Source organism: Miniopterus schreibersii, assembly GCF_964146895.1.
Source record: "Miniopterus schreibersii genome assembly, chromosome: 10".
Lineage (NCBI taxonomy): Eukaryota > Metazoa > Chordata > Mammalia > Chiroptera > Miniopteridae > Miniopterus > Miniopterus schreibersii.
Genome location: NC_138110.1, coordinates 50300286 through 50328188, shown reverse-complemented (window position 1 = coordinate 50328188; position 27903 = coordinate 50300286). Strand labels below are relative to the sequence as shown.

General features: G+C 41.3%; 1 protein-coding gene across 2 annotated transcripts in view; it reads right to left on the bottom strand.

Annotated features, from left to right (window-relative positions):
* Nucleotides 1-9168: 9168 nt before the first annotated feature.
* RAB7A (RAB7A, member RAS oncogene family) overlaps nt 9169-27903 on the bottom strand; it is a 48529-nt gene continuing 29794 nt past the window's right edge. For both annotated transcript variants that reach the window (XM_081148514.1, XM_081148515.1), the window contains 5 exons: nt 24126-24186; nt 21639-21765; nt 16334-16552; nt 14503-14631; nt 9169-10621 (listed from right to left, as the gene is read on the bottom strand). In XM_081148514.1, coding sequence (XP_081004640.1) covers nt 10526-10621; nt 14503-14631; nt 16334-16552; nt 21639-21765; nt 24126-24178 — 624 coding nt within the window. In that variant the 5' untranslated portion in view covers nt 24179-24186 and the 3' untranslated portion in view covers nt 9169-10525. The remainder of the gene's footprint in view (nt 10622-14502; nt 14632-16333; nt 16553-21638; nt 21766-24125; nt 24187-27903) is intronic.

Below are 27903 nucleotides of genomic sequence, written 5' to 3'. Positions count from 1 at the left end.
GTCTTCCAAGTGTCTTTCTGGGCAGCCAGCCCTGGGCAGCCTGCTCTGGCCACTGCTGCAACAGGATCCCTCTTGGCTGAGGTGCAGGCAAGGGAACCTTGGCTTTATCTCTCTCTCTGAAGCAGCCTCATTTTGTGGAGACTGCTTCTGGGGGAAGACCTGAAAGTCATAAAAGATGTGGGAGCAGCCAAAAGCCTCATGCTCAGCAGACGGAGCTGGGGCACCACACAGAGTGGCCTACTTGCTAGGAATTGCACATTCCCATGGTGGGGGTATTTCTACCTCCACTGTCCAGATGAGGAAACTGAGGCTTATGAGAGACTGGGTAATATTCCCAGTGTTATCCAGCCTGCAAAAGATGGGAAAGCATATGCTGTTTACCCCACTGAAAGGCACCCCTCTGCTGCCCCAGTCACTTTTTAGTATTTTGTTTTATACCACTTATCACTTTCTGAAGTTAACTTGTTTCATGCCTGTCAGCCCTACTAGAGCAGGGGCTCTAACTGCTGCTCAGGGCCTGGCACATAGTAGGTCCTCAATAAATATTTGTTGAATGAATGAGATGGGATTCAAACCCAGCTCCAGCTCGGTACTCTGATACTTCCTGTCACAGCACTAACCCTGTGCAGGTTCTAACTCAAAGTGCCTGTGTGCTGAGCCCCACTAGGCCACCTGGCAGAGCAGGCAGTGGCCCTACAGGGATTGTGACACCTTTGAAAAGCTTAGTGATAAGCCTACTATGACCTTTGCAAGGCTCACTTTATTTCATACAGTTATTGCTTGTCCAGTCTTGGGGATCCTGAAATTCTCTACTAGTCAAGAACGAGTGAACAGCTGACTTGAGAGTTTCCTCCTGAGATGAGGTCCTCAACCTCAAACCAGACTGCTCCCTAACTGCCGTTATCTGAGGGGGGCTGGAAGAATGGGGGCATGGCTACATCAGGCAGGAGGTAGGAAGGGGATTTGTCACTTCAGGTGGCTGCTGGCCACCTGGCCCATACTATCATCATCTTCTCCTGTCTGGCCCCCTATTTCCTCTCCATGCCTTCCCCTGAGTTCAATCCAATCCTTTCCCCACTTAGAGGCAGCCAGAGCCTTTAAAAAAGTGAACCAGCCCCGCCGGGCGTGGCTCAGTGGTTGAGCATTACCCAGCATGCCACTCAGGTGTGCCAGTGGTCAGCTCAGGGGCCACATTGTCCCAGGAGCCCTTGCCTCCTCCAGATCCAGGTTTGACTTCCCAAAGGGAAGTAACAGCCACGATTTCCTCCGGTAACCATATTCATGTGCACACACAAAGGGCATGTGAAGAGCAGTTTTGCAGGCTTCCCATCTTGATTTAAGAAGAAGGGATTTCTCTTTCCCTACCCAGAAACACACAAAGCAGGAATACAAATAAACCCTGTCATCTTACAGGGCAGTGGATGCTGGAATACAATGACTCCAGCTCCTTTATAAGTTTTATAAGGAGCCGTGCGTGATCTACAGGAAAAGGCTTTCAGTCTCTCATCACTGAATATGATATTTGCTGCAGGGGTTTTCATAATGGCTTTTAATATGTTGAGAAAGGTTACTTGAATTGCAATAGACGTTTCGGTGTTTTTATTATGAAAGAATGTTGCATTTCTTTTTATATGATTGACATTCAACACACAAGTTGTTTTTTTGTGTGTTGGTCAGGCAGGTAAGTTTTAAATAAGGTGGGGTCCTCAATTACTGATAATTACAAAGAATTCAGGAATGAGATCAGTGTTGCATTTTCTTCCAATTTTTTAAGAGCAGCTAGAAAACTGGATTTTGTGTGGTATCTTCCAATTTTAAATATTGGTTGGATGTGTGCGGGGTAAGTGGGTCAGAAATATGTGCAGGATTACAACAGTGGTGGTGGGTGGGGAAGGTTAGAGCACATTTGAGATCTTGAAATTTTTAAAGGCTAAATCTTCTGTCTCACAGAAAAACAACGGGCCCTACACATAACTGTAGCTCAAAATACTTAGGGTAACATTTTTATACCAGTTCCACTCTGGCTGCCCAGTAGAATCACCTGGAAAGGTTTTAAAAGGATACCTGGGCCCCACCACACCAGTGCTGTAAAGTTCCATAAATTGAGTAGGGTCCAGGCTCTCAGTTGGTTCCAATATACAGCCAGATTTGAGAAAAAGGAAACTTCCTCTAGCCAACTTTTGGCAAGTAATTGTTTTCTCCTCTTTACAGAAGGTAGTTCGTACCTTAACAAGTTTTTAATTATTAAAACAAGCCAGGAAAGGGGAAACCCACCAAGAAGCCAGCTTAAAGAAAGTAAAGCCCAGCTGGTGTGGCTCAGTGGTTGAGTGTTGACCCATAAACAGGAGGTCAGTTTGATTCCGTCAGGGCACATGCTGGGTTTCAGGCTCAATCCCCAGTAGAGGGCGTGAAGGCAGCTGATCGATGATTCTCATCATTGATGTTTCTCCCTTTCTCTCTGAAATCAATAAAAAAAATATATTATTTAAAAATATATCTTCATTGATTTCAGAGAGAGGAAGGGAGAGTGACAGAAACATCAATGATGAGAATCATTGATTGGCTGCCTCCTGCACACCCCCTCCTGGGTATCGAGCCCAAAACCTGGCATGTGCCCTGACCGGGAATCAAACCGTGACCTCCTGTGGTTCATGGGTCAATGCCCAACCACTGAGCCACGCTGGTGGGGCAATTCTGCTGACATCTTCATCTCAGACTTCTATCCTCCGAACTGTAAGAAAATTCTGTTTAAGTCACCCAATCTGTCGTATCTGTAAGAGCAGTCCTAGCAACAAATGTAAGAGCCAATGGAAAAGAACAAGATGGGATCTGGAGGTGATAGCAGTTTGGGACATAGGAAAAGGACACGTCATGGTCAGGATCAGAGTTGGCTTCACAATTGTTTAAGGTGTGGCAGTGATCATCAGAGTCATGGTGAAGGTAAAAATGAGGGTAAATATCAGTGTTATGATCAATTTTAAAGATAATTTAATAATTGGGGTGGGGGTCAAAAGTATGAATGACGGTCTGTGATGAAAGAATGTTAAGATCAGGGTCAACACAAGGTTCAAGGTCAAATGGGTCATTTTCAGTACAGTAGCAGGATCAGTACGAAGGTAAGGTTATTTCAAGGTTAGGCTGAGAAAGGTTAGGATGATTGTCGGTGTCAAGGTGAGAATCTCTAGCAGGGTCAAGGTTGGGTTCAAAATGAAAGCAACACCTGAACACAATGTTCAGGGTCAGAATCAAATTCATGAAAAAACTTATATTCAAAAGCACTTCAAAATCAGAGTGGCTCAAGGTAAGGAAGACTTAATCTAAGAGGGTCATGGTAAGAATTAAAGTCAAGTTCAAGGTCAAAACTTAGGAAAAGTTGGCATCAGGGTGAGGGTCAGGTCAAATGTCTGAAAAAAGCTAAGGATTGCCTGGCCGGGCATGGCTCAGTGGTTGAGCACTGACCTAGGGTCCTGGAGGTCGTGGTTCAATTCCCAGTCAGGGCACATGCCTGGGTTGTGGGCTGGATCCCCAGTCAGGGGTGTGCAGGAGGCAGCCGATCAATGACTCTCTCATCATTGATGTTTCTCTCTCCCTTCCTCTCTGAAATCAATAACGATCATTTAAAAAAAAAAAAAAGTTAAGGATTAGGGCCAGGATCAAAGTCATTTTAAGTTCAGAGCAGCTCAAAATCAGGTCTATCATCAGTAACAGGATGGCAGATTCAATATCAAGGATAAACTTAGGGCATGATATGGCCAGAACAATGATCAGGGTGTTTTAGATTGAGGTTGAAGGTCATGAAAAGTATCACTGTCAGTGTTTGGTTCAGTATCAGTGTCAAGGTAAGTTTCAAGGGCAAGTTTAAAATGGGGGCAAAATATGGTAAGGATGATGGTTAGGGTAAAAACAAGGGTCAAAAATAGGGCCTGGTTCAGGGTCACTTTCAAATTTCAGATCAAGTTCATGGTAATTTCAAGTTCAGGAAGGGTTATAAGGTTAGGGTGATTGTCACTGTGCAACACTCAAGATCAATGTGAAATCCTATTCAAGGTCAAGTTCAATATCAAGTTAAAAAAAGGCGTGACACAGAACATTAATGGATCAAGGTCAAGTTCCAGGTTAATTTCAAAGCTAGTTCAACATCACTTCAAAGGGATAATATTCAGGATATCCAGTATATGAAGGACAAGATTGGAGTCAAGAAGTTCAAGGTTAAATTCAGTGACTGAGTGTGAACACTGGAAGGATCATCAGAGTGAGAATAAGGGTCAATTTTAAGGCCAACTTCCAGATAATCAAATCCAAGGGTAAGTTCAGCACTGACCTTGATTAACATGCCAGCAGTAGGTTGAAGGTCAATTTTAAGGTGAAGTCCAACTTTATTCCAAGGTTGTGATGAACATTAATGTGACATTTAGGGTCAAGTTCAGGTCAAGCTAAAAATTAGGGCAATTCATGAGGTCCATTATATTCACAGGGGGAGGAGCTGGATCAGGGTCAAGATCAAGGTCAGTTTCATAAAAATCAAGTTGAAGGTCATTTCAAAGCCATGTTGGGTCAAGATCAGGTTCATGGTAAAGAATCACTTTCAGGTAAAGTACAAGGTCAACTTAAAATTAGGATGAGACCTGGTCATAATGAGTTTGAAGGTCATTTCAAGGCCAGGAAGTATTGTGGTCAATGTGAGGTCCAGGAAGACCTTCAGGATCACAAAGAGGTAAGAGGTTGACCACCAAGGTCAAGTTTCATGTTTAGTTTCAGACTGGGGGCAAAATCATGGATCTTTCACCTCAACAGCAAACTCTTAGAGTTTGAGCCAATTAGGGTGAGTCTAATTAGTGGAATTGAAAATAATCCATATTAGTGCAAGCCACTTCAGTCTCAACCATTCAATTTATATAACTCTTAATCTCATGTTAGTGTCACAATGGACATAAGCAGTGCTACAAACATTCATCTCTATGGTATACCCTTACTGTGAGTAAATTAACATGAATCTAATTGGAAAGCATCATCAATAGTGCAAACAAGCTCAGCCCCAGACATTCTTCTAAAAGGTAACTAACATGAACGTGAGCAACACATTAATCTCAAAGATACATTCTGAGAGGTAGGAGGAATTAGGATCAATCTGAATAGGAGTCTGGATAAGAACTCTTCCTGTTAGGGTAAAAGACCTCCACTCAGAAAATTATAAGATACTGAAGAAAGAAACTGAGGAAGACACAAATATGTAGAAACATATACCATGTTCATGGATAGGCAGAATTAAATCATTAAAATGCCCATGCTACCCAAAGCAATCTATAGATTCAACACAATTCCTATTAAAATGCCAATGGCATATCTCACATAACTAGAATATTCCAAAAATTTATATGGAACCAAATAAGACCCCGAATAGCCACAGCAATTTTGAGAAAAAAAGAACAAAGTTGGAGTTATCATGCTGCCTGATATAAACTATACTACAAGGCCATAGTAATCAAAACAGCATGGTACTGGCATAAAAAGAGATCAATGGAACAGAATAGAGCGCCCAGAAATAAACATGCCTTTATGGTGAACTAATATTTGACAAAGGAGGCAAGAACATAAAATGCAGTAAAGCAAGTCTATTCAATAAACAGTGTTGGGAAAACTAGAGAGACACATGCAGGGAAAAAAAAACTAAATGACCTCCTTACACATACACAAGAATAAACTAAAAATGGGTTAAAGACTCAAATGTAAGTCATGAAACCATAAAAATCCTAGAAGAAAACATAGGCAGTAAAGTTTCAGACATTTCTTTTAAAAAAAAAAAAAGTCCTTACCCAAGGATATGTTTTTAATGATTTTGAGAAAGCAAGCAAGAAACATCGATGTGAGACAGAAACACCCATCAGTTGCCTCCCCTATCTATGCACCCTGACTGGGGATCAAACCCACAGCTTTTTGGTGTAAGGGGCGACACTCTAACCAAGCAAGCCACCTGGCCAGGGCATTGAACATTTCTTGCAGCAATACTTTTTCATGTATCTCCTTGGGCAAGAGAGCCAAAAGAAAAAATAAACAAATGGGACTACATCAAACTAAAAGAGTTTTGCACAGCAAAGAAAACCATCAATAAAATGAAAAGACAACAATGAATGAGAACATATTTGCCAATGATACATCTGATAAGGTGCTGATATCTGAAATTTATAAAGAACTTATACAACTCAACACACACAAAAACAAAATCCAATTAAAAAATGAGCAAAGGACCTGAATAGACTTCTCCAAAGAGAACATACAGCCTGACCAGCGTGGCTCAGCAGTTGAGCATCAACCTAGGATCCAGGAGACTGCAGTTTGATTCCCAGTCAGGGCACATGCCCGGGTTGTGGGCTCAATCCCCAGTGGGGGGCGTGCAGGAAGGAGCTGTTCATGATTCTCTCATTTTCTCTTTCTCTCTCTCTCTCCCCCTTCCTCTCTCTGAAATCAATAAAGGTTTTGTGTGTTTTTTAAAAAAAAGACAACATACAGATGACCAAGAGACCTATGAAAGGATGCTCAATGTCACTAATGAGAAATGCAAATTAAAACCACAGTATCACCTCACGCCTGTCAGAATGGCTATCATTAATAAATCAACAAACAAATGTTGGTGAGGATGTGGAGAAAAGGGAACCCTTGTGCACTGTTTGGAATGCAGATTGGTGCAGTCAGTGTGGAAAACATTATGGAAGATCCTCAAAAAATTAAAAATGGAAATACCTTATGATCCAGCAATTCCAGTTCTGGAAATATATCTGAAGAAACCCAAAACACTAATTCAAAAGAATATATGTTCATTGCAATATTAATGGATGGCCTGGGAAATTTTTATGCTAAGTGAAATAAGCCAGTCAGAAAGACAAATATCATATGATTTCACTTATGTGTGGAATCTAATGAAACTAAACTAACAATATAGAAACAGACTCATAGATACAGAGTATGGACTGACAGCTGTCAGAGGTGGGCGGGGGGTAGAAGGGCTGGATGAAAAAAGTGAAGGAATTAAGTAAAAAACAAAACAAAAACAAATACAGACAAGTGTGATTTCCAGAAGGAAAGGGGGTTGGGAGGAGGTAGAAGAGTAAAGCAAGGATAAATGATGACAGGAGACTTAGACTTTGGATGGTGAACAAACGATGCAATATACAGATACTATATTATAGAGTTGTACATTTGAGACCTGTTTAATTTTTTTTAACCAGTGTCACTCCAATAAATTTTTTAAAAACCTTTGAAATGATAATTATAGTAATGCTTGTATTAGTCAAGAATTCTAAAAGCTCAAAAACCCCCTGTACTGTTTAATGTACTTGCATAATATTCATGAGTAGCTAAATTACAAATTTCCATAACAAGGATAATGCAAAAAAAATCAACATTGGTAGTGTCTAAGCCTTTTATCATTAAATTTTTAAATGTTAAATATAAATAGCAAAAAGAAAGAAAAAAAAAGAAAAAAGAAGAACTCTTCCTGTCTTCCTGTTAGTACAAACTCAGTCCTGGACTCCTCATAGCTTGAAGTAAACTGAGATGAAGGTAAGCACAGCAGTACTGTATTTCACATTCATACTGTGAGACAGTGAGTTTGGATTAAACTAAGCAGTACTATTGAAGTGAATCTGTATTAGTACAACAAATTCATTCCCAGACATTCTTCTTGAAAGTAACTTATCGTTAGAGCAAACTGAGATGAACACATTCATCTTAAATTCAAATGAACCTAAGAAGTATTATTGAGAAGAATCCTTACTGCTTGGTGAAGCAGATGGACTCGTTTCTCTCAAAAGCATGTTTATGGTGAATCTAAATAGGAATATGGAAAAAGATACTATATTAGTGCCGACTTTAGTCTCAGCCATTGCTTCTCACTGTAGATAAACCAAATTTAGATGAACATAGTGTGTAAGTGTACAATTTAGGTATACACGATAAAATCAAGGTCAGCCAGACACTAGGCTGATGGGATATTAGACTCACTAGTCCCAGGTTGGAGAGTAAGGTTGTCAAAATAGAGTTCAGTGTTAACTTCAAAGTCAGGATTATGATTAGGGTCCATTTTAATGTCATTTCAAGGGAACCATGTTTATAGGATGACCATCAGTACCAAGATTAAAGTTAGGGTGAGCTATTACTGGGATCAGGGCCACTTACAAGGTTACATTCAAGCTTATTTCAAGATAAAGCAGGTTAATGTTAGGGTGACCATCAGTTTTAGGATGATGGTCAAGATCAGAAGCCAAGTTCCATTTCCATGCCACGTTCAAGGTTAGGACCAGAGGAACAGATCAGAGGAATAGTGGCCTGGTTTGTAGAGATGAGCATCACACAGGGTCCATAAACTATGGCCCAGTCACTGGGCCCCAAGTTGGAGAGGACTCTGCTTCTCTAGAAGCCAAACAGAACACCAATTAGGCCCTGTTCAGGGGGTGGGACCAGAGAAGATGTAAGCCATGCACCCCTAGCCATGGTGGAATTGTAGTCATGAGCTTCTAAGAATGCTATTTTTAATGCATGAAGTATGAGCCAAGAACAGGTACAAGGAAAGAAATCAACTGAAGAACCTGAGAAGTGGAAGTGTAGCAAACTAGAATCCAAGAGCTATGTCAACAAGCCACTTCCGCAAAACCTACACCCATCCACTGACTGAAATGCTACTATTTTCTAAACTGGTTCTAGGCATCTATTCAGTTGCAGTTGGTGGCTTATATATGTTGGAATACAGGGTGCCTGCTGCCAGATCTTCCTTTCCTACGAAAAATCAGAAATCCAGAACTATGTAACATCTAAGTACCAGCAACTACACCAATTAAAAAGACAAAACACAACACATAGACTAAGTTACACTCACAGGCTGTGCATGGTCCATAGGTCACCAGTAGTTTGAGGTTGCTCCTCTAAAGGGACAGTATGTTCTCCATTTACGGTCCCCACCCCTACCCCCAATACTATGATTCAAAAGAAAAAACAAAAACAAACTAGGGACAGGTACTGCAGGACCAGGTATTAGAAGGCCTTTCTGCCTCAAAGCACCACGTGCCCAGTTATGGAGGGCTCCTTTGCTTAATAAAGCACTGGTTATGACTAGCTAACATGGTGTCTACTAAGCCAACGGTCTGGAAGAAGGAAAAAAGACAGGGCAAAGGCAGATGATCTTTGCTCTTGTTACATTTTATTGGCATCACGTTCATCTCTTTACAGAAGAACTCGGCCCACACCCTAGAATGCAGACCTTTGAGAAAAAAGGAAGTGCTTCGTTAAGCAAGCTACAATGCAGGGGCAGATCCTAGGGAGGGCGCAAAACTGCCACGGTTCCATACCAAAGAAACAGGTTAGGTAATAATGGGCAATACTGGGGAGTCGGTGGGTAAAAGGAGAAAAAGGTTTGCTAGCCTAAGGATACCACAACCCTGAAAGGAGTGCCTTCTAGAACAAAGGTAAAATCACTAGGACAGATCTGTTAGGATTTTCCTTTTCCTCTTATAAGTTGCTGATCTAATGGGAAGTTTCAAAGTGTGGAGCGGGGGGGGGGGGGGGGGCGGGGGGGAGAATAAATGAGAATTTTAACAACAGTCATTTATCCACTGCACACGCCACTGTATTATGCAAATTAACCTTTTGGGAAATTTAGATACAGAAGGGAACTAGACAGTTTCCCCCCTGGAGAGATGAAAAGCTTTTTGGCTCTTAAGTCTTTGATAAAAGGCATACATAATTCTTGTGCCAACTGTACAGAATACTGCCTCTAGCTGGATTTCTGAATTCTGAGTTGCTAACACTATGCAATCCAGACAGGGTTCAACCCTCCATCTTACACGCCTGCATTACAGGACTTAAACACATAATCCAAGAATTTCTTACACTAATTTATACATTTTTAATTGGTTGCATATATTAACATGTACTATAAGATTCTTTTCTAAGAAGCATTACATAATAAATGGATACTGTAAAAAGATCTGATTAGTTAAAAGTAACAAGCATTAACAGATACATACAAAACTCAGCCTGATCAGACTGGGTGTGAGCCTGTAATGAAGCATGGGGCACCAGCCTTCCCAAGTGATAGCCTTCACAAGAGGGGGGTGGGGATGGGGTAAAAAGATCACAAGACCGTTAAAAAAATCAGATAACTAATTAGACACAGATTAACTGTAAACAGTCCTCTCTCCCTGGTGGACAAAAATAATAAGCTTCTGATGTTGACTCTACACCAGAACAATTTCTACAGCTGGCCCATCCTGTTGCCACATGAGGGCTGATGCAGTGGGTGGGCAGACCCTGATGCAGCCACCACAGGCCTGGGCTGCTGGAGTCTGTCTGCTTGTGTCAGATCTGTGTGTGTGTGTGTTGTATGGAGGGGTGTGTTTGGTGGGGTTTCTTTTGGCAGCTGGATATGAGAGATTACTTTATGTTTTGTTTGAAAGAGGAGAGGGGGGTTTGTGTTGGAAGGCCTAAGTGTGTTCTTGGTTTGTGAAGGGCTCTGTGCTCTGCTCTCACTGCCCATTCAGCAACTGCAGCTTTCCGCCGAGGCTTTGGCCCGGTCGTTCTTGTCCAGTTTGATGGGTTCAGGAAATTCATTGTACAGCTCCACCTCTGTTTCCTGGGCAAGGAGAGAGACAGAAAGGTTTGTTACTCAGGGCACCAGGAAATTCCTGTGGCAAACTTCCACCTAGGCATAGTGGGAAGTGGGGACAGACCTAGCAGTGAAGGGAGGGCTGTGGCAGAAGGCATTCAACCCTCAAAGGCTGAGCAAGAAGAACAAAAGTTTTGTGATAATTCCAGAACAATATGAAGAGAGAAATTCAACAGGAAGAGCAGCAATTGACATTGAGAAGTCAGGACAGAAGCTGACTCATGCTTTGCATTAGATGGCAATCTGGTGGCTTGGAGACCACAGCCAGCTCACAGATGCTTTCAGTATGGTCCTCAAGAGTTACCAACACAAAAAGAAATCAGGCTACATGGCCTGGATTTTTGGCAACTCTTGGACAGCATTTTCACAAGGCAACTGGGAGCTGAAGCTGAGTGCTAGCTGCCTCTCAGTCCTAAAACATTCCTCCAGTTCCCTATTTGCCACTTATTTTTATGGAATTAGGGTCTATTTTCTTTTCCCCCCAAAGGTTTAGGAGAGTTTTGTTTCCAAGTGCTGCATGTTTAAAAACCAGCTGTGGATGAATTTTATCACCATCTGTGGTAAGGGATCAAAAGAGAGGGACTGTATCAGTTTAGTGGGACTTTTGCTAAATTAACATTTTCCAATGAGGAGCAGGTTTCTACTTCCTGGTGTAGGAAAACAATTTGTCATTTAAGCACTGAGTACCAGGAACTGTTCTAGGATTTGGAGATTGAAGAAGGGAATGTTTCTATTCATTAAAAGTTTTTTCTCAGAAAAATTATTCCACTCACAAATAGCTATAAAAAACAACAAAAAACTCTTAGTAATAACATGTGTATATAATATATATATTTAAATATGTTTTTATTGAATTCAGAGAGAGGAAGAGAGAGGGAGAGAAAGATAGAAACATCAACGATAAGAGAGAAAGTTACTGATTGGCTGCCTCCTGCACAACCCCACTGGGGATTGACCCGGGCATGTGCCCTGCCTGGGAATTAAACTGTGACCTCCTGGTTTATAGGTTGATGTTCAACCACTGAGCCATGTCGACCGGACTAGTAATAATATTTTTAAAAATTAGCTTTCTATCTCCATCTGACACTCTCAACCCTTGCTAACCACCTATCTACTTTCTGTCTTAATAGATTTGCCTATTTTGGCCATTTCCTTTGATCAACATTTGTTTGGGCCACTTCCAATTTTTCGCTATTATGAATAATGCTGTTATGAACACCTGTGTACAAGTTTTTGTGTAAACCTGTTTTCATTTCTCTTGGGTATATACTTAGTAGTGGAATTGTTGGGTCATACGGTTGCTCTTATGTTTAACTTTTTAAGGAACTGCCAGTTTTCCAACCTAAAATAATAGCTGTTATGGACTTAATGTTTGTCTTCCTCCAAAATGAATATGCTGAAGTTCTAACACACAGTGTGATTGTATCTGGATTAAGAAAGTAATTAAGGTTAAAATGAAATCATAAGAGTGGGGCCCTGATCTGACAAGATTAGTGTATCCTTATAAAAGACGCCGGAGTTCTCTCTGTCTCTCAGTGTTTTCTCAGTCTTTCCCTACTATCCCCAATCTGTGCATGTTCACAGAGAGGAAAAACCAAGTGAGAACACAGGGAGATGGTGGCACTCTGCAAAAGATGAAGAGAAAAAGAATTTGCTAGCCTCCAAAACTGAGTGCAAATAATATTTTGTTGTTTAAGCCACCCAGTCTGTATTTTGTTATGGCTCCCAGATGATACTAATACAACAGCTATAATGCAATCCCAATCAGAATCTCAATAAGGTTTCCTTTTTGGGGAGGGTGAGGAAAGAAAAAGGTGGAACTAAAATAATATTCTTAGTCTTAGTCTAAATGGAAAATGCACCAAAAGAGCCAGTAGTAAAAAATATAAATAGGACTAGTAAGGGGAGAGTTGGTCAGATAGATCATACTATAAGGAAGTCAAATCAAGATGGTCCAAACAAGGAACACATAAGTCACTAGAACAGACTTAGAAGACTGGAAATAGATCCAAATATACATGACCGTTTATTATAACAAAGGTAATGTTTCAACCTGGTGGGAAAAATAGTTTATTTAACAACTAGCTACTAATATTTGAAATAACTGGCTATCTCTCTGAGAAAAAAAAAAAAAAAAAGGAGAGTCCCTATTTCCTGCCATAAGCCAAAATAAATTCCAGCTGAATTAGACAACATGTGACCTAGACATAGGAAACCCAGAAATTTAAAATGACATACCCAACTAAAAAATTACTTTTTTCTATGGCCAAAGGAGATATATATATATATTATATAAAGATAGCAGAGTTGGAAAAATCACTTGCAATATAGGTGAAGTTAATTTCAGCTCACGAAGAGCTCATGAGAACAGACAGGTGCCCAGGCCAAGTGCCTATGTACTGGCTATCTGCAACAGAGAAAACCCAAAGATTGGCAGAGTGTCAGCAGACTTACAGATGATAACTACCATTTGCTGAAAAGCAGGAAAGAGAAAGAAAACATGCACTGCTGGTGGCAACTAAAATATTACTGCCCTTGCGGAAAGCAATCTGGTATCATCTCTTAAAAATACATACCTTTCAATTTAATAATCTCACTCCTGAGAGGACAGCTTGTAGAAATGCAAGCATTATAATAAAGCTATAGAGACAGCAATATTCAAAGAGAAAAACTCCAACAGTGATGGTAGTCAACAGGGAACTGGTGGAAAACAACTCCCCACACATATTTATAGTTTTGCATGCAATTAGGAAAAACACTAGGTTATTAATCTAGGTGTGAGGGTAGGTTAAAGGCAGGGGGGGAAAGGGAGACAAAAAGGCCTTAAATCTGCATTCTGTGAGTTCCTTCTCAGTGTATCAGTGTTTCTCAGTAGGGGTCTACTGGCATTTTGGGTAGACCAATTCGTCATTGCGTAGGGCTGTCCCTTTTTATTATGGAACACTCAGTGCAGCCCCCAGTCCTTGGAATAACTCATTCCAAATTATCTCCCTGCCCACAGGTCCAGATGCCCTATCCTACTGAGAACCATTACCATCTATACACTGATTCCGGGAGCAAGCAGAACCCACTTGGCCCTTTATAACTACAAGGCGCTTCCTCAAATGTTCTCTGCATCCCTGATGTGTAACTCACCTCTGACACCCCCGCAATCCTTGTGTGTGACTACCACACATGACTGACAATGCTTCATGACTTGCCTTAACTCATTGGCCCTAATGGAGCTGCTAAATCAAAAAAGCCTTCAACTCCCACATGCCAACAAGTACCATTTTGTCTGTGAACAGGTGAGTGAACAACGTAAGAAAGAAAATGCAGGTAAATTTTATTTAAGGAATACAATTCCTAGAGCTTCTGGTTAACCTTTCTGATGACAAAAGTAAGTCCATCTCATTTAATCTGTACAACCACTGTGCAAAGCTGGTATTCTCGTTTTCCAGATGAGGGGATGGAAGCTCATGTATGATAAACTATCTAATGATAGCAGCAGAGCTGGGATTTGAATTCAAGTTATCCCCTCTATAAAACAGAAGGAATAACCCCACCAGGGACCTCCTAGTGGCCTAATCTCCTCAGCAGGCAAAGACAGCAAGAACATGTCCAGTCAAACAAGAGTAGCCTCAGCCGGTCTTCACTGCCAACGCATCATCCAGATTATTCACAAACAAGTGGAATTTCTAGACGCTTTAGCAGAATGTGCCATTACCTTTCCAGATAAACATACAGTTTTTTCTGGCTACACGAAAAAGAGAGACAGCTAGGAAAGAAGATTAAGAATAAGGAAGCCAGGCAGGGGCTGGGTCAATGGTCAATCACCACAGGGAGCTAGACAGCTGCCAGAGACCCACCTGTTTAAGTGCATTCCGTGCAATCGTCTGGAATGCCTGCTCCACATTGATGGCCTCCTTGGCACTGGTCTCAAAGTAGGGAATGTTATTTTTGCTGTAGCACCAGGCCTGTGCTCGTTTCGTGGCCACCTGAAAGGGGAAGCAGGGCGCATGTGTGCTCATATTAGAAGCAGCTAGCACTGACTCAATCCTTCCCAGGATTACTGTCCCTAGTCTACAGGTAGTACAGGTGAGGAAACAGACGTCAGGCATTAGGATGTGCAGCAGGTACGGGATAGAGAGACCTGCTGGCTATGCATAGTATAGCTAGGATTCAAACCCAAAGCCCACTTTCTGTTTCGAACCCATGGCTTTTAACCCTTAGCTACATATAAAAGCAGCTTGTGAAGGAAATAAGAAGCCAGCCCAGAAAGAAATAAATGGTCTCTCCTGGGACCTCAGAGGTCCTAGCACAGGAAGTACCTGACAGCTTCGTCTTAAGGTTTGTAGTCCCTTACCCATTACCGCTAATGTTACGTCACCTGTGTCATACATCAAAGTGCCAAAAAATTCTGCAGCTCTCAGTGACACCTTTGCCTCTCATATCCTAATTCCTTCCCCTACCCCAGCCCACTTTCAGGTATAAGAGCAGAACTAAGTCACTTAGGAAAGGGAGGAAAAGAGATCAATGATCAGAAATAAACTTAGAGAAATGCTATTTGAAAGTAAGATCCAGGCAGGTCCTTGAGGTGTTGGGAGAGCATTTGAGAATGACAAAATCTAATTCCCTCTTTTCAAGTGCAGTAAGGGAACTGAGGCTCAGAGGCCAAAGGCAATAATCCAGTATAACAGCCAGCTGGGGCAGCATAGGGGTTTAAACCAGGTCTCCCGGGCCTTAAAGGCTACTGGTCTGAAGGTAGTTCACACTCTCACATGCAAATACTAGAGCAATTCTGGACTTAGCACAGAACCCTTCAAATTCATATGGTACCGTAGAAGCAGGTGTCTCTCACAGGAGAGGAAATCAACAATGGACAATTGGAAAGAGGCATCCAATCAATGACGACACTCTCATCACTGATGTTTCTGTCTCTCCCTATCCCTTCTCTCTCTGAAATCAATAAAGATATATTTTTAAAATACATTATATATATATATATAAATGATTTTAGAAAGAGGAAGGGAGAGGGGGAGAGAGAGACAGAAAGATCAATGATGAGAGTCATTGGTGGGCCGTCTCCCGCAGGCCCCCAACTGGGGGTCGAGCCCGCAACCCCGGGCATGTGCCCTGACCCGGAATGGAACTGCAATCGCCTGGATCCTGGGTCGACGCTCAGCCGCTGAGCCATGCTGGCCTGGTGCAATTATGCCTTTAAATCCAAAAGACCAAAATGCAAGATACCACTGGCCTCAAGTCAAATTGTTTCACTGGAACAGACCACGAGGAGTGGCCAGCACAGGTAGCACCACAGAATGGACTTGCTGCTTTGCTGGCATGACTTTAAAGGGAATACTACTGCAGAATTCACTGTTCCTGTTTTACCACAGGGGAAGCCACAATGGTATGCCTTTACCAAGTTAGAGAGCAAGACTCCATTCCAAGGCCTGAGCATGTAACTCATTAGTTATGCCTTCCTCCACCCCCACTATGGGGCACACAGAGACTGTGTGTGTATACTGGTCCTTGAGGCATGTGGCATTATACCAATCAAAGCTAAAAATAGCACCTGTCATCACAAACTTAGCTGTCACTTTTAAAAGAAGGCCTTTTCTATGATCCAATAGCCATAACCTACATGATGGTAGGTTTATAAGTCTCCACATTTAGATTTCCACCATCTTTGGCACTTACTTGTCTGTTTTCAAGGTCAATCTTATTTCCCAACACCACGAAAGGAAAGTTTTCAGGATCCCGAGGACTGGCCTGGATGAGAAACTCATCTCTCCAACTGTCAAGGGTTTTGAACGTGTTGGGGGCAGTGACGTCAAATACCAGAACGCAGCAGTCTGCACCTCTATAGAATGCCACACCAAGGGACTGGAACCGTTCCTGTCCAGCTGTGTCCCAGATCTGTGAGAGACAAAACATTATTCTTTGGGGTTAAGAGCACTAAGAATGAGGAGATACCAGAGGAAAACGAGATGGATTATGGGGCTACCCAGAAACAAATGACTTCAGAATTCAGGAAACAGATTTCACCACCAGAGTATCCAAAACAACCCTGACAAACAGCACATGTGTGAATACATGTGTCTATGAGGGGTAACACTGGAGTTTGAACTCTGGGGTCCTAGAAATTTTTCTTATCTTAATCCAGGTGGTAGTCACATTGATAAATATTTATGTAAAATTTACACTATAAACTTAACATTTATGTACTCTGGGAACTTTTTTTGGGGGGGGTGATAGAAATATAGGGAGGTAATTTGTCACTGAATTATATATATAAATCTATGCATTTTACTGCATATAGTTTACCTGAAAAAAAAAAAATCAGTATGTTTAATAACAAAGCAAAGAAAAAACCCTGACAAAGAGATAAAGAAAAAGACAAGAACACATTCTAGAGTATACATGAAAGTCAGCTTTTAATCAAAATAACACCAGGTATTAGTGACCAGCTCAAAGAACTTCGCATCATTCACTGCCATTCTAGGTTCAAGGGCAAGGATGGATTTCCTCACTGACCTGGATCTCTTAACAGGGCTACCCTGGTCAGCCTGGAAAGATGACTAGTGTTCTGAGGAATGGTCTGACTCCCCCCAACAAGCCACCTGGTTTAAGAGAGTGCCTGGGTCAGAAGCAGCATGCAGTTACTTCCAGTTGACATGGGTCTTCAACTTTTGGATCAACAGTCTGTTTTGCAGGAAAAACACTTAGGAAAACATGAAAACTTGGACCATCCTCATAACCCAAATAAATTCTAACTTTATGTCCAAATCACCAGCCAACGTCCCCAAAGGCCCAGGGTTCAGACCAAAATGGAGGAGTATGTAGGCCACTACAATTTTATATCCAGACCCAGATTTTGCAAAAGGATGGTTGAGCTCTTCTGTGAAGCCCTTCTCAGGCAGTCAATACTGCCTCCCTGTGATCCAGAACACTCGGGGAACATGTCAATTACAACGTGTGCTTTCTTTCTCTATTTTATTTTAATTAATTAATTTTTAATCCTCACCCAAGGATACTTTTCCATTGCTTTTCAGAGAGTAGAAGAGAGGGAGGAGAGGGAGAGAGAGAGAGAAACATCAATGTGAGAGAGACACATTAACTGGTCGCCTCCCACTCATGGGCTGACTGGCAGGGATCGATCCTGCAACCCAGGTATGTGCCCTTGACCAGAACAGAACCAGAGACCCTTCAGTTCACGGGCCGACACTCTAATCACTGAGCAAAACCAGCTAGGGCTCTATTTTAAAAGCCTAAGGTAAAAAAAGCTCTCTTATTTTCATTTTTAAAGTTTTCATTCTGGCCCTGGCCAGTTTGGCTCAGTGGTACAGCATCAGCCCAAGGACTAAAGGGTCTGGGTTTGATTCCAGCCAAAGGCACATACCTTTGGTCAATCCCCAGCCTGGGTCGGGGCGAGTGCGGGAGGCAACCAATCTATGTCTCTCTCTCACATCATGTTTCTTTCCCTTTCTCTTTCTCTCTCCCTCCCTTCCACTCTCTCTGAAAAGCAGTGAAAAAACAAATCCTCTGGTGAGGATTAAAAAAAAGAAAAAATAAATAAATACATACATACATAAATAAAAGTTTTCATTTTGTATCTTTGCCATCCAGGTCATGGACCCTCTGGCTACTACCCACCTAAATGGAAAGCCCCTGGCCCGGCCAGCCTTGTGGACTATGTAACTCCTCCTCCTCCCCCTAGACGTCTTTCAAGTCTGTTCCCTCTCCAGTGTCCAGCTAGGTATGCCCTGCTTCTATGTCCTCTGCTCCCTTGATCTGTATATCTCGGACACTATCACACAGTTTAAATTACTACGGGTTCATAATAAATCACATTTAATTTTTCATGCATTCTTGACTCCATCTAATGTTTAATAATGATTATTTTCTCTCTCCTTCCAGAACAATATATGAAAAATTTAAAACCCACAAGTCACTAATCTTCCTCTACACATTAAATTTTACAGTTCCAATCCTAGTTTCCTTATACTAGTTTGGAAGTAACATGCTCTTAATATTCGGGTAACAATTGTAAAAATAGAAACACACACACATACAATTAAAGTTTATCTCAGTGTATCTTATCTCAGACCTTTCCAAATGCAATCACTTTCCTTCTGCCTGAAAGTACATCCTTTAGAACTTTTGTCACTAGAACTGAAGGATGTATGCTTTCATATCTTTCATGGAAGATATTTTCAGTAGGGATGGAATACTATGCTGACAGCTCCTTTGAGAATATATTCTATTAACTGCTGATTTCCATCATTACCTTTGACAACAGAAATGCTGCACCATTCAAGGTCATCTTTTTCCTCTGGCTGCTTTCAAGTTTGTCTTTATTTTATTTCATTTCTCAATTTTATTATGAGTCACGCAGATCTCTTTAAATCATCCTTCTTAGAATCTGGGCCTCCAGAATCTGTGGACTGGTGCCACATCGGTTCCAGAAAACTCTCAGCAAATACCACCTTTGATCTATTCTCTCTGCGACAGGTTAAAAACAGGCCCAATCTACTCACTGAGTCCTGTTTTTACCTCTTTCATATTTCCTATCATTCTTACTTTTCAGCCCCTTTTTCTCTGCTGCTAAAAATAATCTCTGAATTTCCAATTTTTGGTTATTGTATTTCATTTTTAGAGGTTCTATTAACCTACATGATTTGTTTTTTCTATGCAGATATGTAAGATTGCCTTATTTCTTTAAACATAAAAAAAATTCTAAAATTAGCATTTCCACTGGTTCTTGCCTGTTTTCTTATTTGGATTATATTTTATTATAAGCTGCTAACAGTTCCTGAAAAGTATGTGAGGATTCCTCAAGATCTAAGATGATGATGCCTTTGTCCAGAGACGACGGTGTTCATTTACTTCTAGTCTTTTAAATTGGCTACAACCTCTCAGGAACACATTCTCTTTTATACTCTGGACTCCACTCAAGTGCCCTGGGGTTCTCTAGATGGTGTTTACTCCAGAAGTGAAGCACTCCTGGATCCTAGATTACTAGTTTATGGGGGGCTCTAGTATAATGGCCCCTAACCCTGAGGGGCTAGGCTCTGACTTCTGAATCATCTCACAAGACTATCAAAACCACAGCTTGGTTCTCCAGGTCCGTTTCTCCTGGTGCAGACAGCAGCATACATGTGTAAAATCTGCACGTGGTACTTCACCCCCAGCACTCGGAAAGCATTCCATTCCCTTCTGCCTTCTGTTGCTCCTGAGGACTCATCCACCTGTTGTTCCTTTATAAGTAGTCTGTCCTTTCTCTCTAGTTGCTCTTATGATTTTGCTTTTTGGTGTTTTGCAGTTTTGAGTTTTCTTCAAGGCAATCTGCTCAGTTCTTACAGTTTACTGTTTTCTTCAGCTGTCTTTAATTTGCAGTTTAACTGTTCATTTAGTTTATTTCAATTACTATTTTTTCACTTCTTGAAGTTTTAAGTATTCCATATCCTCATTTTTAAAAATAGTATCTCTTTTCATTATGGTTTCTATTCCTTTTTCTAAAGTCTCTAGTCATTGTGAACATTTTTTGTGGTACATTATTTCCTCATGTGGCTATGAGCTCATCTTCTGTTCATGGATTCTAAGTGCCCCTATAGGGGAGTCTTATTTTTGTTTTTGCCAGGAGTGCTCAGGTTTATTTTAATTCTTCCAGACAAAGATTTGTGTGCAGAGTATAAACTCAATACACCTATGAGTATATTGGACTAAGATTCTCCAACAAGGAGGAAAAGCCCCAAGCCTGTACTTCACACACAAACTTTGCCACTTTCTTTGGTGAAGGTATTTGGTCCTGTTTTCACATTTTTCTAAAGTCCTAGACAAGTGTGTGCGTGCATGTGTTTCCAAGGGGATTCTCAGTTCTAGCTCCCCCACCTTGTGCAGTCACAACTCCTATCTCTGCTAAATGATAAAACTCAAGTCTGCAGCAACCCCTGAGCTTATCATTAACTTTCAATTCCCTCTTCTTTCCTGTAATCTGGAAATTTCCCTTTCTCAAGCCTGGCTTCTTTAAATGTTAGCTATATTTTGAACATCTCTAGGTACATGTGTGGGGAAGGTGAGGAAGGGAGATCTAGAATAACTGTGTCCTAAATGTGTGAGTCAAGAAAGTGTCAAGTCCTTACCCTCTGGGAGCATGTCATAGCTCAGGATGAACACATGTAAAAACTACCTGAAACCTGTATCATTCAAACATTTCAGTGAATCTGGTGCTTGCTAGGACTACAATGGAATCGAATTGTATTTGTCTCTAGAGACTTAGTCATCCAGGGATATCATTTTAACATGGAAAGAAACAACTGCTATGGAGGTAGGAGTTTCAAGACATCATCTGGGCTAAAAGTTGGAGACTTCAGGAAGGGGTGTATGTGACAAAGTGCATCACTGGAAGCACATGATTTGGAAAAACTGGCAGGAATGAAGAATATTTTGTAGCCAGAATGTGAAGGCTTTCAAAAAGACATATAAGGAGTCTGTATGTTACTCTGGAGAAAGAGAAGCCCCTGAAAAATTAAGCTGATACATGAAAAAACAAAAACAGATTGGCTTAATAGAAACACAACTTTGGCAGCTACAGATAGGATAGATTAAAAGAATCCAGGAAAAGAGGGAAACTAATGCCTGCTGTAAGAACCTAGGAGAGAGACAACAATATTTTTTGGCCTAAAGCACTAGGAAAGGATATTAAGAAAGGAAATAGTTAACACATTTTGGAGATACCAGTAGGAACCTGTGCTAAATTTAGAAAACAAAATAAAACAAACAAAAAACAGAAAGTCCAGTTAAATTTTTAGTATGTCTCATGCTATATTTAGAACATATTTGATGTTTTGTATTTTATTCTGGCAATTCTACCTGCAGTGAACACTCCATGAATATAACAGTGGGATTTGAAGACCAGGGAGGCGAAATGCCTAGGCATGAAAAAAGGGTTAAGACTCAATGAACGAGCATGGCTTGGTTGGCCAAGTTGAGACATGCTTACCTGCATTGTAACTAGTCTGTCATCCACCATCACCTCCTTTGTCAGAAAGTCTGCTCCTATTGTGGCTTTGTACTGATTACTGAATTTCTTGTTCACATACTGGTTCATGAGTGATGTCTTACCAACTCTGAAATTGGAGAAAAACCACAAGTATAAATCAACTAGAAAGGGAGTGACACTGATTGTGATACTTGCAGCCTTGAAGAAACCTGCCTATTGTGAAGAACGAGGAACTGAGCTCACAAGAGGGTAGACAGCAAAAATCTCAGCATTGCTCATTTGAGGTTGTACTTTCTCCTGGGTTAAAAATCCAGGGTATAGATGTGGGCCGCATGTTAAAAGCTGATATATACAGGGTGCCCTCCAAAAATGTATACACATTTAACAGCTGATAACTCAATTGATGTTTCTTTCTTTCAGATTTAACCCATTGGAATTAATAATTATTCAAAGTGTATATACATTTCTTGGGGACAACCTGTACATATATTTTATTGGTTTTAAAGAGAGGAAAGGAGGGAGAGGGGGGAGGGAGGAGGAGAGAGAGAGAGAGAAAAGGGGGAGGAAGTGAGAGGGAGAGAGACACTGACGTAAGCGAGAAACATCAACTGGCTGCCTCCTACACATATGCTGACTGGGGATTGAGCCAGCAACCTAGGTATGTGCCCTGACCAGGAATTGAACCCACAACCTTTTGGTGTACAGGGACACTGCTTCAGCCAACTGAGCCACACTGGCCTGGCCAGGGTGCTGTTTGTAAGTTTTGGTACTGACAATTCAGTAGGTAGAACTTTTGTTTTCCTTCCAGAAGGATGCCGGCAAATATTCCCCAAAATTCTCTCTGCTGTCTTGGGTGTCTCTCCATCTGATGGCTGCTATTCAGTCCAAAGGAAATAGCAAAAGAAAGCCTTTGGATTCCAGAGACACATACAACAGTCAGCCAACCTGCTGCTTCAAAGTATCAAATCTGAAACAGAAAAAGCACCAATATTCCACCATACCAGAATCTAACTCAAAGTATGCTCTTCCAGAGATGTTTTTCAGTAAGAAAATTAAGCAAGAGACGACGTGTGATTTTTCTGGTGATGAGGTTAGTTATGGCAGTCTGAATATAACACAAAAAAGCCTTCCTTGTGGTCAGTAACATCACTGTTCTTTCCCACAAAGAAGCACATTTGTTTTTTTATGCTGACGACCTGAAAGCACAGGCAGTGTTCTCCAACCCAGGCTACCAGAATCAGAATTTTCAGGGAAGCATTTGGAACCAAGGGCTAGTGTTTCTTTTCAGGCAAGTCTGGGTAACACAGGCCTAAAAGAAGTACCTATCAGTCCTGACAGCACAGCAGAATCACCAGGAGAGTGGGTGAATGTGAGTGAGTGAGAAAGAAGGGGAGGGAGGGAAACACTGATTCTTGTATGTGTCCTGACTGGGGATCAAACCTGCAACCTTGGCAAACCTGGAAGATGACAACGCTCTAACCAACTGAGCAAGGCCAAATGCTAAGTTTTATTTATTTTTATTTAAACATGTCCTTATTGGTTTCAGAGAGAGGAAGGGAGAGGGAGATAGAAACATCAATGATAAGAGAGTCATTGATCGGCTGCCTCCTACACGCCCCCACTGGGGACTGAGCCAGCAACCTGGGCTTGTGCCCTGACTGGGAATCAAACCATGATCTCCTGGATCCTAGGTCAATGCTTAACCACGAAGCCATGCTGGCTGGGCCAAAAGCTAACTTTTAAATGGCTACTCAGGTGATTAAAAACAAACAAAAAAAAACCCTTAAAAAAAAAAAAAAAAAAAAAAAGCTGGCCGGGCATGGCTTAGCATTTGAGCATCGACCTAGGGTCCAGGAGATCGCAGTTTGATTCCTGGTCAGGGCACATGCCCAGGCTGCAGGCTCAATCCCGTCAGGGGCCTGCAGGAGGCAGCCGACCAATGACAACTCTCCCATCATTGATGTTTCTATCTCTCTCCCCTCTCCTTTCCTCTCTCTGAAATCAATTGATATATTAAAAAAAAAAAAAGTTAGTAGATGATCTTGGATCAGAACCCAGTTCCCTAGTCCTGGGCTCTTTCAAATATAGGCCTGAAATAGGCATAGCAGTAGGAGGATACTGCACAACATACCCCAAACCCACATGTATTATGCACAATGCCAACAGCAACAAACCTACATAAACGGGAGTCCCTAGTCTAACCAGCTTGGAAAAAAGGGATTCCATGAAACTATTATTAGCTGAGTGGCTATTATTAGCTCAATAACCACCCCTTTCCCCAAATCATGCCAAAAATCAGAGAGCACAGTGTTACATAACAAGGAATAAACCAAATACTACTGTGTCCCAAAGCAGGGAGGCTAGGGCACTGATGCCACTGTAATTAGAGAAGGAAGTGGCAATATCAGCATGGAGGGCACGGGTTCCAAGGAGGTGAAGTTTAAATCCAAGCCAATTTGTTAGCTCAAATTGATGTGAAACACTTACCCAGAATCTCCCAGAATGATAACCTTCAGCAACACTTTCTTCCTAGAGGTCATCCTTCAAACTGAAAGAAAAAAGCAAGCACTGTAAATGGGATGGAAACACCAAGGTAAACCACTTTCTTTGGCACCAACATCTAAATGCCCCAAAGGAACTGTGCGCTGAACTTCCTACTGGCCATTTTCCCTACTATCTAGTAGGTACTATAGACAGCAGCATCAGTCATTACAACTATGGACCTCACAGTTAGGGTAAAAGAGCATGACAGGGTCATCCTGCCCCTGAGAGTAGTCTGAGAGAATGCATTGTCCCGCTTGGAAGTGGGATCAATTTGGATTCATGCAGCGACTTACAACCTCTTCCATCTCGTGGTACACATAAACTAATTACTAAAATTCTGTGGCACACCAAAAAATATGTTTTGCTGATCCGACCAAAACATAGGTGGAATTTTGATTCATTCACACCAGATGGCTGTTGTTGTGTTGGCTGCTGTTATTTTTATTCAACAATCTAAGGGAAAAGAGGTCAGTGCCCCTGACTAAATAGATATTACATGTTTTAGAGATTCTTGTGGTACACCAGTTGAAAAATCACCGGATTAATGCTCCAATTTACTCAGCTATATTCTACTTCCTCTGGGTCTCTGCTCAAATATCAATTCCTCGGAGAGGTGATCACTGTATCTAAAGTAGCACACCCCTCCCTATTTGCTCTCTATCCCTTTATCCTGCCTCATTTTTCTTCAGAGCACTTACCACTACTTGACATTTTTATGTATCATGTTGTCTGTCTTCTCCCTCTTCTAATAATCTTCATGAAGACAGTTTTATTCCCCACTGTATCTCCAGTGCCAAGTAGGGAATTATTATCCAACAGGAGTGCATGAATAGTACCTGACTTTGAGGCTCTAGGAACCAGCTTTTTCCAGAAAAACTGTTAGGCAGCCCTCCCATACCCTTCATCAGACAGGTAATCTTTGCTTAATGCTCTTCCACAGCTGACCACACCATGATCTATTTTATTTATCAAGGCAAGGCCCCTCTTGTTATAATTACCTCTCAGTCCCTAGAGCCTGACTCAGTGACTTTCAGAAAATAAGTAGCTTTTAGAAAAGTAGGAGTCCTAAATTCTGGACGTCAACATGAGCGACTTATCTAAAGACTGTTAGAGGAGCACTCCTTCTCATACAGTTGGAATCCCCAATATAAGTCTTGTGCTCTCCTCCAGAATCTGGAATTCAACACTGAATGTGAGTGCCCTCAAAAATGGCATCTTATTCCTTCTGAAAACCCCTAGCTTTGGTCCATTAGTCTCAGTAGACACTGAAATAGCCAGGAGACTATGAGTAACAAAGTAACATCCAACTCCTGACTTCAGCAGAGCTGGGAAAAATAAGTGTGTCTACCTAAACAAATAGGTAAGGAGGTAGATCCAAAACAGCGAAAATGGGTCTCAGAAAAGCTAGTTTTCAGTTTCATCTTTAAACACCTAGCTTCCTGAAGGATGAGGCTGATAGTTCTGTCTACAGTGGGAGTAACTTCATCATGAAATTCAGATCCCAGACTACCAAAATTTTTATTCTTGCTTTGCTACCTGTTATTAGCTGTATGCCCTTAGGCAAGTCATATAACCTCTCTGTTGGGATAGGGATATGGGAATAATAATAGTAGTAGTAGTAGTAATAATAATAATAATAATAATAATAATGATGATGTGAGGTCTGAATGAATAAAACACTCAGGAGAGTGACTAAAATATAGTGGCTGGTAAATGTTGACTGCTATCATTTTAATGTGTGCCAAATACAGAGATGAATAAATAACCAAACAGAGTACAGGGGTAATAAGAGAACTAGTATGTCACAGAGCATAGGCAAGGTAATTAAGCTACACTCTGCTGTTTCCAGATGCTTGCCTGTCAACTGTTCTTTTTCAAAAGGTGGTATTGCACCAAAGACCACAAACTGAAAGGAAATATTAGACCTGACTACTGCTCCACAGAACAGGATTAGAAAACAAGCACCATGCTACTAAAAGTGGCATTTTCCGTGGCTTCAGAAACAGTGTGGGAACGGGCCCAGACTAGAAGCAATTTATTAGGCATTTAAACCAGGCCCCATTACCTATACCTCTAGGTTCAAGCTGTCTCAGTGCCCAAAGCCTCATGCCCAGGGCTGGTCTATGAAGATACCATATCTTAGTGCCCCAGTATTTGTCTACAAAGCTCCCACTTGTGCTACTTGGAAGGTAGTATAAGATGACGATGAGTTGTGCAAAGCCCGTTTCCTTTAGGCTTCCATCATATCTAGGTTTTTTTGTTTTTCCTGTCAGCATACCTCAGAGATATTGCATGTCCAGTTCCAGACCACCACAATACAGTGAACATCGCAACAAAGGGAGTCACGCCAATTTTTGGTTTCCCGGTGAATATAAAAGTTATGTTTTCAATATACTGTATAGTCTAGAACTGTGCCAGAGCATGTCTAAAAAAGTGTATATACCTTAGTTAAAAATATTTTACTGCTTAAAAATCATCATCTGAACCTTCAGTGAATCATAATCTTTTTGCTGATGGAAGGTCTTGCCTCAGTGTTGGTGGCTGATGATTGATCAGGGTGGCTATTGCCGAAAGTTGGGGTGGTTGTAGCAATTTCTTAAAATAGGACAACAATGAAATTTCCTGCATTAACTGACTCTTCTTTTCATGAATGATCTCTCTGTAGCATGTGATGGTGTTTGATGGCATTTTACCCACAGGAGAACTTTCAAAGTTGGAGTCAGTCCTCTCAAACCCTGCTTCTGCTTTATCAACTCAGTTTATGTTATTCTAAATCCTTTGTTGTCATTTCAACACTCTTCACAGCATCTTCACCGGGAGTACGTTCCATCTCAAGAAACCACTTTCCTTGCTGATCCATAACAAGCAACTCCTCATCCACTCAAGTTTTATGAGATTGCAGAATTCAGTCACATCTTCAGACTCCACTTGTAATTCTAGTTCTCTTGCTGTTTCTACTACATTTACAGTCACTTCCTTGACTGGAGTCTTGGACCCCTCAAAGTCATCCATGAGGGTTGGAATTAACTTCTTCCAAATTCCTGTTAATGTTGATATTTTGACCTCTTCTCATGAATCATAAATTTTCTCCATGAAATCTAGAATGGTGACTCCTTTCAAGAAGGTTTTCAATTTACTTTGCCCAGATCCACCAGAGAAATCACTACCTATGGCAGTAATAAGACTTGAAGTTAAATGGATGCTGTGTTAGCAGACATGAAAACAACATTAATCCCATACATCTCCTTGGGTGACCAGCTGCATTGTCAATGAGCAGTAATATTTAGAAAGGAATCTTTTTTTAAGAGCAGCAGGTCTCAACAGTAGGCTTAAAGTGTTCAGTAAACCATGTTGCAAGCAGATGTGCTGTCATCCAGGTTTTTTTGTTCCATTTATAGAAGAGAGGAGTAGATTTAGCATAATCTTAAGGGCCCTGGGATTTTTACAATGGTAAGTGAGCATTGGCTTCAGCTTTACATCATCAGCTGCATTAACCCCTAATAACAAGAGTCAAGCTGTCCTTTGAAGCTTTGAAGCCAGGCACTGACTTCTCCTCTTGCCATCAAAGTCCTAAATGGCTTCTTCTTCCAATATAAGGATGTTTAACCTACAATGAATATCTGTTGTTTAGTGCAGCCACCTTCATTATCTTAGCTAGATCTTCTGGATAACTAGCTGCAGCTTCTACATTGGGACTTGCTACTCCAACTTGCACCTTTAT